Source organism: Leucopleurus acutus (assembly GCF_964270905.1).
Source record: "Leucopleurus acutus genome assembly, chromosome: 11".
NCBI lineage: Eukaryota > Metazoa > Chordata > Mammalia > Artiodactyla > Delphinidae > Leucopleurus > Leucopleurus acutus.
Genome location: NC_139152.1, coordinates 2,464,340 through 2,476,896, shown reverse-complemented (window position 1 = coordinate 2,476,896; position 12,557 = coordinate 2,464,340). Strand labels below are relative to the sequence as shown.

The following is a 12,557-nucleotide window of genomic DNA, read 5'->3' as shown; positions in this document are numbered from 1 at the left end:
AGTTTAAAAGCTAATGGGTGAATAAATGGGCACTTTTTTGCTACAGACTATAATTTACTGAAGGAAACGTAGTGATTATTACCAGCCCCTTATCATCCGCTAGCAGTGTGTCTGTGATCAGAGGGAGAGGCTTCCTGGGTCGCCCCACACACTGTGGCCCAGCACCAGACCGTCCTTGATAAACCTAATGACACAGGGTTCTTTCCTGGATTGGAAGCAAGTAGACAGTTTAGAATGAAGTGTCCTGTCACCTTGCTGGTCCAGGTACTTTCCCTTTTGGGAAAGCTTTTCTTGTAGGGATAGGGAACAAGACCATTTAGGCTTACAGAGCATCCAAGTTTGATCTTGGTGTCTCTTTCCCAGCCTTCAGTAGATGCTGTTTACGAGCATCGTCAGGCCCACGTGGGATAGGAGGTGTTCTGTGGGTCACTTTTGTAAATTAAGTTTTGTGCATTATATGGTCTAACACAAACCTAGTGGGCCATTGCTGAGATGTTTGATTTAGGCGTTGTCCTTGTCAAGCTTATAGATAGATGTGTCTTTGACTAAGCTGTGACCTTATTCTTCCCCAGGAGGGGAAAGAGAATACCTGTTTGGGTTGGCGTTTGGCTACACTGCAAGTTGAGCCACGTGGGTGCAGTGTCTGAAAATGACACTAATACAGTATAATTATGAAAGCACAGCTCCTTGGCCCAGTCTTTAGACACCAGAATGTTTGTTTAGAAACAATGGGGAAAGTCGCTCTGACAGTGTAAGCATGTAAGAAACTCGGCATTCTTTTGGACTCTTTTGGCTGTGTGGTGGATGACACAGTAGCACTTTTCATATGATCACAGCAGAGCTGTTTCCATGTTGTGAACTGCCTTGAGGGAGGTGAGGATTGATTTCTATCTTAGAAAATAAAATTCTCCCAAATAAAACAGAGTAGCAGCATCTTGTAACAAATTATTTTAGTTTGTTGTATGTTAGGAGCAAGCAGGGAATGGCCAGATTGCCCAGGCGTCAGGTTTTGAGCTGGAAGGTGAAAGGGCCAGCGGGGGGGAAGGGAGAGAAGGGAGAGTAAGTTTGAGTGTGAAGAGTGTCACTGCTATTCTTCAGTTGTTTGTGCCCACTCCCTTTGGAGTTCCACAGAGGATCAGTTCTCTGAAAACACCCCTAAGGAAGGATTAGGGGGAGCAGAGGACAGCAGACTCTTGTGGAGGGAAAGGGTGAGCATGGTGGCTGGCAGGTGTGGGGTTCAGCCGTGCTGCTGGCCACAGGGGCGTCGATGTCAGAGTGGAAGCCACAGGTAGACATGCTACTGCATCCTTCCTTGCATCTTTTTGGCTCAGCAGAAGCAGGTCAGGTTTTAGGCTTCAGTGATTTTGTGGTGTGAGCTCACTGGGCTGAGAGACATGATTAGGAGCAGAGTGAAGACACACCCTTTTTCGGAGGGGCTTCCACACTCCTGATCCCTTTCCTTTAGAGTCTGATGGGGGCCTGACGGCGAGGAAAGGGGGACCTGGAGGGCAGGAGGGCTGAGCCCCTTTGCCGGCTCCGCAGCGTTGGTCATCAGCTCTCAGGTGGCAGCCTGCGGGGACAGGCAGGACTGCGCATCACCTTTGGCGGGGATGCTGGGGTTTGCCGCCTCATTTATGAAGTGCTTTGGGTCATTTCCTGTGATCCTCACAGCTTCCTCACCAAGTGATCGAAGCACTCGTGTCCTTGTTTTATAAATGCAGACACTGAGGCCTGAGGATTTTGTCATTAATTAAAGCTCATTCAACTGGTTAATGGCAGAGATCCAAGGTTTTCTGACTCCTGTGCTCTTCTCCACTTGCCGTATTTGCTGTGATGGGAAGAGAAAGAGTAAGGGAGAGGGAGAGACTTTAGCAGAAGGTACATAAGTGTGATTCTAGGTTCTTCTTTCACCAACAGGGATATTAAGTATAAAAATGGTCTTATTTAACACGACAGGGATTTTTCAGAGGTAAAGTCTGTGGTGGAGGATGAAGGAGGGGTGGGGCGTCTGTATGGGTGGGACTTCAGCCCCCTCACTCTACCTTTAGCCAGATTGAAACAGAGCTTGAAAGCACTCTTTTTGGGTATTTTCTATAACTTCATATCATTTGCTCTTCCCTTTTCCTAAGAAAAGTCCTGTCCCCGTCCCCCCATCCCCTGCCTGTTTTTCCTCAGTCAAGTTTTTAAAACCTCAGAATATAGGACGTTATACCTTTGAATGTTATTTGTCTTTCTAAAGATAAGGTATTTTTTCTCATTATCAGCCAGTGTGGTAAGAGATAGCTGTCAGTATTGCTCAGTAGACATTAAACTCCGACGTATTAGACATTAAACTCCGACGTATTTGCTAATGTTCTTCCAGGTCTGGGAAGGTCGGTGGCGAGTGATCCCTCATGATGTGCTACCCGACTGGCTCAAGGATAACGACTTCCTCTTGCATGGACACCGGCCCCCGATGCCTTCTTTCCGGGCCTGTTTTAAGAGCATTTTCAGAATACACACTGAGACAGGCAACATCTGGACACATCTCTTAGGTATGTAACAGCAGTGATACAATGTGATCATTCTGTTTCTCCCCCCACCAGTGTAATTGAGGGTAAGGACGGAACTTAAAAAATGTATTTTGGATTTGCCGTTTTTGTTTTCTGGATTTCTAATGATGAAGTTTCTCAGTGGTTGTCTCTGTGGTAGTCCTCGTTGACACGATGGTTTTATTATAGCTAGGTTGTATTTCTCTCTACTAGATTTTCAGACATGTCCTTAAACCAGGCAAAGGAAAAGGCACTGTACAGAATGGGTTATAATGTTTTAATGAGCGTGGAGAGGAAGGTAGTATTTAATAGAAGTAAGCTGACTTTGGGAAGTCACTACTTAGAATATTCACAGTTCAGTTTCAGTTTGCCTTGAAGCAGAATGTGATCTATGATATTTCTTTCCATCATGATTGCACATTAAAGAAAGAATGCAGTGGAGGAGACAACAGTCTTTTCAACAAATGATGTTGGGAAAAACTGAGTAACTATTATGCAAAAGAATGAAGTTGGACTCCTAATTCACACCATATAGAAAAATTAAGATGGATCAAAGACCTAAACATAAGAGCTAAAACTATGAACCCATTAGGAGAGAACATAGATGTAAATCTTTATGACCTTGGATTAAGTGACAGTTTCTTAGAATTGACACCTAAAGCATAAGCAACCAAAGAAAAAATAAATTGGACTTGATCGAAATTAAAAACTTGGGACTTCGCTGGTGGTCCAGTGGTTAAGAATCCGCCTTCCAATGCAGGGGACACAGGTTCAATCCCTGGTCGGGGAACTAAAATCCCACATGCTGTGGGGCAACTAAGCCCGCATGCTGCAACTACTGAGCCCACACGCCACAACTAGAGGGAAGCCCTCATGCTGTAACTAAGACCTGATGCAGCCAAATAAATAAAATATTAAAAAAAAATTTTAAACTTCTGGGACTTCCCTGGCGGTACAGTGGTTAAGACTCCACAGTTCCAATGCAGGGGCCATGGGTTCGATCCCTGGTCGGGGAACTAAGATCCCACATGCTGTGCAGCGTGACCAAAAAATTAAAAAAAATAAAAAGTTCTGTATGTCAAAGGACATTATCAAGAAAGTAAAAAGGTAACCCACAGAATGGGGGAGAATATTTGCAAATCATATATCTGGTAAGGGTCTAGTGAAGAATTCTTACAACTAAACAATAAAAAGACAACTCAGTTTTTAAAATGGGGAAAGCGTCGGAATAGACGTACAAGTGGCCAGTGAACACACGAAAGGTGCTCAGCATCCTGAGTCGTTTGAGGGAGGCGCAGTGAGCTGCCGCCTCACAGTCACTAGAATGGCTGCTCTCACGAACATGGAAAATAACGAGTCCTTGCCAGGATGTGGAAAGGCTAGAACTCACGTGCATTGCTGGTGGAAGGTAAAATGGTGCAGCCCACAGAAAATACTTCGGCAGTTCCTCAGAAAGTTAAACAGAGTTACTGGAAATTTTAATTCTAGGTATATATCCAAGAGAATTGAAAACATGTTCACACAAAAATGTGTACATGAATGTTCTTAGCATTATTCATAATAATGCTGAAAGTGGAAACAGCCCATGTATCAGCTGACGGGTGAATAAAATGAGGTATAATCCACATAATGGCCATAGAAGGGGTGGACTGCTGATAATGTGCTACAGCACGGGTGGGCCTTGAAAACACGCGAAGTGGAAGGAGCCGGGCACAAAGGCCAAGTATGGTATGATCCATGTACATGAAATACCCAGGATGGGGAAATCCATAGAGACAGAAAGTAAGTCAGTGGTCGCCTAGGGTTGTCTAGTGGGGAATGGGAGACGGCTGAACAGGTATAGGACTTCTTTTTGGGGTAATGAAAACGTTCTAGAATTAAATGGTGGTGATGATCACACAACCTTGTGAATATACTGAATAGTCTGGCCTGACCCGATTTGATGTGCATTTCTTACCTGCATTTGATTTCCGCTGTGACTGCAAGTTCCAGGCTGCTAGTGCAGTGAGAGCAGAATAGACAGTCAAGTTTGTTGCTGACTTCTGCTCGAGGGTGAATGCTTTATTAAATGGATCGAACAGAAGCACTTAGTAAATGTTTAACTTCTTAATTTCTGTGCCAGTCTTGTGTTAAGTGGCCTTTCCCTAGGCAATAAGAACATGGTATCTCACTGTGAAGAACAGTTTAAAAACTGGTTATGAAATGGCCCAAATGGGCATTTCACTGTCCTTAACTCCCCAATCTGTTGGGCCAACGGGTGAGGACCAGAGAAGCATGAGGTTCCTAGACAGCTATTGGTGGAGAAAAGCTGTATTTCCTAGCAGAGTTTGGAGGTATCAGCATTCACTGCAAAGGAAAATGCAGAATGGGCCTTCGAAACCTGGGCTACAGCATAAATGCCAAAAACTTTATAAATGAAATTTCACATGGGATCTAGAGGTAGAAGTGGGGTTTTCTACTTTTTTAGTTTAATCTTTTTTTTTTTAAAACATCTTTATTGGTGTATAATTGCTTTACAATGGTGTGTTAGTTTCCGCTTTATAACACAGTGAATCAGCTATACGTATACATATATCCCCATATCTCTTCCCTCTTGCATCTGCGTCCCACCCTCCCTACCCTACCCCTGTAGGTGGTCGCAAAGCACCGAGCTGATCTCCCTGTGCTATGCGGCTGCTTCCCACTAGCTAGCTGTTTTACATTTGGTAGTATATAAGTCCATGCCACTCTCTTCTAGTTTTTTGAGAAGTAGCAGGCAATGTCTGTTTTCTTTTTTGGATTAGTAGTAAGTTATTCTGTATACTGAGTTTGTGAAACTGAGGAGCATATGATACCAACAGTATTTGGAGTAGACCAACATTTTGGATAAGGTTCAGTTATTTGGAAAAATTTGGAAAGTTCTCATGGAACTTTCGATTTGGATGTCAGGATTGAAAACATAATCAGTATATAACACTTCAGTGTATCTTCAAAAGGATAATCCTTTCTCTCTTCCCATACTCTTTCCTAGGTTGCGTATTCTTCCTGTGCCTGGGGATCTTTTATATGTTTCGTCCAAACATCTCCTTTGTGGCCCCCGTGCAAGAGAAGGTGGTCTTTGGATTATTCTTCTTGGGGGCCATTCTCTGCCTTTCTTTTTCGTGGCTCTTCCACACAGTCTACTGCCACTCAGAAGGGGTCTCCCGTGTCTTCTCTAAGTAAGTATCTGCAAAGTCCATATTTGATCAGTGATGTAGAGTCCATGGGCTAGGGGAGAACTTCCAGCAGAGGTGGCAGAGCCCTTGATACCACCCGCTGGGAACTTTGATCGGAACCTGTAGCAGGCAGTACTTTTTGACATTAAATGGATTTTTTTTTTCTGTCCTAGGCTGGATTACTCTGGCATTGCTCTTCTGATTATGGGAAGCTTCGTCCCTTGGCTTTATTACTCTTTCTACTGTAACCCGCAGCCGTGCTTCATCTACTTGATTGTCATCTGTGTGCTGGGCATCGCAGCCATCATCGTCTCCCAGTGGGACATGTTCGCTACCCCGCAGTACCGGGGGGTGAGAGCAGGTAAGAGCTCGCCGAGGGCCCACGCTGGACCCGCATCTATTTGCCGGGCTTCGTTAAAGGGTCACCGTTGCCCAAGCATTACGTGAGGTACTTGTGGTGCAAAGATGGAGAAATCACAGTTCCTGTTCTCGAGGGCCTCGTAATGTAGTAGGGGTGTCAGAGTGGAGGGGGTGCTGAGCTATTGCAGTTGACGTATTTGGGGCAATACCGTGTACATGAATTTAGGCCCATACACTGTCCTTATGGCTGTGGCTCCGTAACCTTTGTAAAATAATGATTCCTCTTTCTCAGCTCAAGGTGTACTTTTTATAGTGATTAGTTCTTTTTTTTGTTGTCATTTTTTGTTTTGTTATGTATTTTCATTTTAATTAAAAAATTTTTTTTTTCCTATGTATTTTCATTTTAAAGTGTGTAAAAAAAGTCTTCACTCCCAACTGATTGTGTTCTAAAGCACACATCTTTTCTGATGTAGAGATAAAGAGGCTTTTTGTATTTAGGATAATGCCTGTTTAGTTGGAGATCAGTGGAAAGCCAAAAGCCCCTTCCTGTGTGAGTACTTCTGTGTGAGGGCCTAGACTGGTGACTGACCCCTCGGAGCCAGGGCTGTGTCTTCAATTTTCTACCCACCCAGCGTCAAACCCAGTACCTCCTGAGAATGAACAGGAAGTATTAGAAGGAATACTTTTCCTTTCAACCTTTTTGTTTTAAACCATTTTGTATCGAAGTCTAAGCCACAGTTTATCTGCAGTTACCTAGAAGGTTAGAAGTCAGAATTAACTTCGTGTTAATGAGCACTGTTGTAACTCTGTCCTCTTCCCTTTTGAGGATTTCTTTGAGCACGTGAGCAGTGGTCAGGGTTGGCTGCAAGTGTTACTGAACCAGACCTGGGTCTGCTTGCCGTGCCAGTCTGCTGACACCGGCTTGTGGTGGAGGACAGTGCAGCATTTATATTGTAAGGCCCCAGACGAGGAGTCCGGGGCAGCTAGTGCTCAGAAAACTTGAACTCCCTGATGGTTTGGGGGGAACAGTTTTTATAGGCAAAATTTGGGGGAGGTCTGCATGGTGTGTGACCTCCCTCTGGTTGATTGATGGGGGGGTAACCGGGTGACGTTCCAGAAACCTCAGTCGTTGGCCTTCTGGTTGCAGCCAGTCTGGGGTCCCCACGCTTGTGCTCAGCCTGAAGTCACCATCCTCCACCGGGTGGGCCCCAGTTCCTATAGAAGAGCTCTGAGACATGCATCAGGTTGGGTCCCTTGAGGAGGAACCAGACCGTGTGCCCCTTTCCTGCACTGTTGTTCTTGACTGTTCCGCCTTTGCTTCTGCATTCCCTCACTCCTCTAATTAGTAACTGTTGGAATCTGCCCTTGGAACTCAGGAAAGGTCTAGGAGGCTGAAACCTTTTTCCTGCAAATAAGAAATGGGGGACACGGAAGGACTTTTGTGCCTGGGAGGGCCCCACCAGGTCCTGCTGGGTTTCAGTCCCCCCCCTTTCCTGTGATATGCCTCAATCTTGGGGGGAACAGGTATTGGACAAGAAGACAACGTTTTGAATAGAGAGGCTGATCGTGAACTCGCAGAGAACTTGGTTTCCCCAGCGGTGCTCAGCTGTGGTGTTCAGCCTGGAGCACGAGAGATGGGAACGCTCCGCCTGAGTGGAGCTGCGTGGCCTGCTGTCTGTGCACATCAGAGGGACCACGTTCCTGAGCCTTTGGCTTTGGGAATGATGGGCACGACCACGAGCAGCCTCCGCTTAGCACGTGGAGGAGAAGCGCCGTGAAGAGATAGGAGCACGATGCTTTCGGGGGGGTGGGGTAGGAAATAGTGAGTCAGCACTGCCCTTGCTCTGCCCTCGGGGATGCCCGTGTCATCTACGAGTGTGCACTCGGCATTGGTGCACAGGTATTGGTGCACATCGGTGGGCGCTTGCTTGTAACATCCAAAGCAAGTAATAGGCACCTTGTTTTAGAGAAAGCTTATTACCAGATGGTGGTTTGTTTGGCAAAGGTCGTTCTTACCTGTGTGTCAGAACGTGGGAGCAGCTCCTGGCTGCTGAGGGACGTCCCTGTGGTGCTTTGTTGACCCACACCCTTCACAGTGGTTTTAGATCCGCGTTACCTTTAAACTTTTTTGGATCGTGACATTTTCTGTTACAACCCTAAACATGTCTTATTTTATATATATACATATATATATAATAATAATAAAACTTGCACAAAATGGCACTTAACCCTCCACTTGACACAGTCTGACTTTTTTTAATATTTTTTATTTTAGTCTAGTTCATTAAAAAAAAAAAGTCTCATCCAGACTCAGTTTGTCTCATAACCCAGGTCATATCCAGGAGTTTGAAAAATGCTGCTGTAGAGGGTTTGAGGGCAGTCGGCCGTGGTGGAGCCTTGCTGACACACTATCTGACCGGTGCTCTGGGGCCCTCTCCCTTCCTCATCCCAACCTCCGTCCTTTCCACCCTACTCTCCCCCCAGGAATGTCTGGTGCCTCAAAGGGAAGATGAAGTGTGTAAAACTGCTCTGTACTGTGTCTTTAAAGTATCTGTGTATCTGTGTCTTTAAAGAAGCAGCCTTTGGGGGTGCTTTGAGCAAACCCCTAGAGCTGTCTGTTTCTAAAACACTCAGCAGCATAATTCCAGACCCCTTGAATACTGCTGACTTGTTAAGCTAAGCCTTTCTCAGCAGGAGGCTCTTTGCATTTGTAAATAGATCTCCTTTTTAGAACTTAGATGTGCTGTCTTGCGTGTCAGAATCACAGAGTTTGAAGAACCTTCATTTTCCTTTTGACCAAAAAGCTGATGTTGTTGCATCCTGCTGTGAAGTATTCAGTTTACAGAATCACTGGTACCGTGCCAAAGTTCTCCTTCCTCGTTTTCACTGTGTTCTTACGATTCCCAGGAGTGTTCTTGGGCCTTGGCCTGAGTGGCGTCATTCCCACCTTGCATTATGTCATCTCGGAGGGCTTCCTGAAGGCCGCCACCATAGGGCAGATCGGCTGGTTGATGCTGATGGCCAGCCTGTATATCACGGGAGCAGCCCTGTACGCTGCCCGCATCCCCGAGCGCTTCTTTCCCGGCAAGTGTGACATCTGGGTGAGTATGGTCAGGGGTGGTCAGTGTCTATCCGTCCATCTGTTAGTGGGTTACTGGCAGACGGGGAAGTGGAATAATTGAGGCAGGTTCAGACTCAGAATCCAGATATGTGTATCCTAGCCCTCAGCCTCCCTCATGATTTGTGTCTCTCTGGACAGTAAGTACAGTACTGACTAGTGTTTATTGGTAACTGACATGCGGGGGTGCCTGGCACAGAGCTGAGGGAGCACTTTACAGGGACGGCCTCGTGAGATACACTGGCCCCGTAAAGTGTAACAGCTGCTATCAGTGCCTTCACTCGACAGCTTGGGAAATGAGGGTTCGGGAGATTAGGTAGCTCCTTATCCAGCACCTCTGCCTATTAGGTGGCAGGAGTGGAATTTCAGTCTGTGCTCCTGTGCCCTACACTGTGTGGCGTGGCAGGTCTTCTAGTCCTTCTTTGTCTGGTTTCCTCGTGTATGAGATGAGGGTGACAGACCAGGTTTTTACCAAGGTCCTTTTTGATACCAAAATTCAGTGATTTGTAATGAGGGACTGATACACGTGTTTGGCTGGAAGAGGAGGTAGGATAACTAGATGTGGTTAATGGTAAGAAAGGAGGAGAGAGGGGGCAGAAAATACAAGGGACCAATAGACAGACACTCTTGTAACTGAAGGTGGCCTGAGGCATGTCAACAGTGCGGTGCTGCCTGACGTGGGATCTGACCTTCCGGGATTCTGCTCCTCACGCAGCTACTGATGATCACAACCTGAGCTGGTCGTCTGTCTCTTCAAAGCTTAGCTATTCATATAAAAGAAAGTGCTAATTTAGGTCATCTTTGGAACTTCAAATGATCAAATTTATCTTTCTGAGATTGCCTCATCATGGTTTTGACACTGATATGGAGAAATTTTCACACCCCTCCCCGCCTTTTTGGAAAATGCATCCCCTTTGGTTTCCTGGGAAGTATTTCTTCGGAAGTGGCTTGTGGATCCCTCTAGTTGACACTTCTGAAATCAATGTCTTTCCCTTGGTAATTAGTTTTGCCATTTTTCATGTTGAGACATGTTGAGATATTTCAATGAGAGAATAGTGTAAGTTTTGAGGTGATACTTGGCACACTGAGCAATAACCCCCTTTGATATGAACTAGCGTCCAACAGAACACGTTAAGTCAGAACCGCCACATGCTGTGGACCAGCCTCTGACTTGAGAAGGAAGTAGAGGCCCTGCTTTCCTAGTCCTTTTAAAATAATAATAATAATAATAAATAAATACACTTATTTATTTATTTTTGGCTGCGTTGGGTCTTTGTTGCTGCGCGCGGGCTTTCTCTAGCTGCGGCGAGCGGGGGCTACTCTTCATTGCAGTGCACGGGCTTCTCATTACAGTGGCTTCTCTTGTTGCAGAGCACGGGCTCTAGGTGCGTGGGCTCAGTAGTTGTGGCGCATGGGCTTAGTTCCTCCGCGGCATGTGGGATCTTCCCGGACCAGGGCTCAAACCCGTGTCCCCTGCATTGGCAGGTAGATTCTTAACTACTGCGCCACCAGTGAAGTCCCTTTCCTAGTCTTTTTTAAAAAATAAATTTATTTATTTTTGGCTGTGTTGGGTCTTCGTTGCCGTGCGCGGGCTTTGTCTAGTTGCAGCGAGCGGGGAGGCTGCTCTGCGTTGCGGTGTGCGGGCTTCTCATTGCGGTGGCTTCCCTTGTTGTGGAGCACAGGCTCTAGGCGTGCGGGCTTCAGTAGTTGAGGCACGCGGGCTTCAGTAGTTGTGGCGCACGGGCTTCAGTAGTTGTGGCGTGTGGGCTTAGTTGCTCCGCAGCATGTGGGATCTTCCTGGACCAGGACTCAAACCCGTGTCCCCTGCATTGGCAGGTGGATTCTTAACCACTGCGCCAGCAGGGAAGTCCCCCTCTACTAGTCTTTTGATGTCATATCTTCATGTAATTCTGGCGTCTTAGAGCTGAAGGAAACTCTAGCCAGCAGGTATTTTGACCCTCTACCCCATCCTGGAAGTCCCTTTGTTTCCTAGGAGAGCAGCATTTAATGATGTCCTAGTCCATGACAGCAGTGAGGGAAACGCCCCTGTGTCTGACCGTCGCCCGCTGCTCGGCATCACGGGGTCCTCAGGGCTTTGTGGCCTGTTGGCAGCACCTGCCCTAAGTCCGCCAAGTCCCCAGTGTCAGGCACGCATGTGTTCATGTCTCAAGCTTAGGGCTGCAGCTTGATTTCTGTGGGGACAGCTGGCCTTCAACTCAGCAGAATGTGATATGCCTGCTGCATGCTCCGAGGTCTGTGGATGCCTGGAATCTGAGCTGTGGCATCCACTCCCACCCCCTGCTCAGCGTAAATGATCTTCAGGACCTTCTGCCAGCGTTTAACAATGTGTCTCTCTCCCCCCACACCCCGCCCTGCTCCAGTTCCACTCCCATCAGCTCTTCCACATCTTCGTGGTGGCCGGCGCTTTCGTTCACTTCCACGGTGTCTCGAACCTCCAGGAGTTCCGCTTCATGATCGGCGGAGGCTGCAGTGAAGAAGATGCACTGTGATACCTGCCGGTGCCCGGGGACTGTGACCCTTAACCAGGGCCTGCGGTGCCTGCAGGCCCCCTCACTGGCCGGTGACGCCAGTACCGGAGGAGCCCCAAACCCTGGCAGCCTCGTGGGCTTTGTGATGCCCCAGGGCTCCAGGTGGTCTGCGACTGGGAAGAGAAAACAAAAATAAATCCCACCTCAGAGGTGGAGAAGAGGAGAGACGACCCAAACCCTGCCTTGTTCTTGGGTCTGCTGAGTGAGGGCACTGTGAGACCCGGGCAAGCTGGCTTCTGATCCGTGTCCTGCTTCTTCGTAGATGTTGGGACAGTTTAGCTGGAGGCTCATTCTTCTCCCTCCTCTCTCCTGAAAACAGTAACGCAAACCAGTTTCGGTGAACATTTATATCCTATAAGGGGTGGGGTGTGCTTTTGGGAGAACAAAGAAATTAATGTAAATAAGATTTCTAACTTACTGTTTAAATAAAAATTTATATAAATGTTTAAAACATAGGGGTAGGGGAGGGAGGGACGATTTTTGTATAGGATGAAACATGCAAGTACCACACACTGTTTCAATTTTGCACAAGCGACGGCAGGATGATCAGGTGACAGCCCCAGAATGTATAATGCCTCGTGCACCAGGGTGCCTTCTGAAGGCTGGCATACCTTGGGCCCTGGTGGGGCAGAGCCTACGGCCCAGCCCGGCAGTCGCATGGCCGCTCTCGCACCTGAGAGCCCTCGGGAGCCCCGAGGTGGACGGGAGCAGCGTGCGTTTTCTCAGTGGAAACAGCACGTGAAAGGCTAACGGGATGTGTTAGATCAAGGCTCTAGTGACTGTGTCATTAGAGAGAGCCGCCTAC

The 12,557-nt window shown here is 47.1% G+C and overlaps 1 protein-coding gene across 6 annotated transcripts in view; it reads left to right on the top strand.

The window, feature by feature from the left end:
- ADIPOR2 (adiponectin receptor 2) overlaps positions 1-12,260 on the top strand; it is a 50,607-nt gene extending 38,347 nt beyond the window's left edge. For all 6 annotated transcript variants that reach the window (XM_082850747.1, XM_082850746.1, XM_082850745.1 and 3 more), the window contains 5 exons: positions 2,363-2,534; positions 5,542-5,728; positions 5,899-6,086; positions 8,993-9,186; positions 11,585-12,260. In XM_082850747.1, coding sequence (XP_082706873.1) covers positions 2,363-2,534; positions 5,542-5,728; positions 5,899-6,086; positions 8,993-9,186; positions 11,585-11,713 — 870 coding nt within the window. In that variant the 3' untranslated portion in view covers positions 11,714-12,260. The remainder of the gene's footprint in view (positions 1-2,362; positions 2,535-5,541; positions 5,729-5,898; positions 6,087-8,992; positions 9,187-11,584) is intronic.
- The last annotated feature ends 297 nt before the right edge of the window (positions 12,261-12,557 follow it).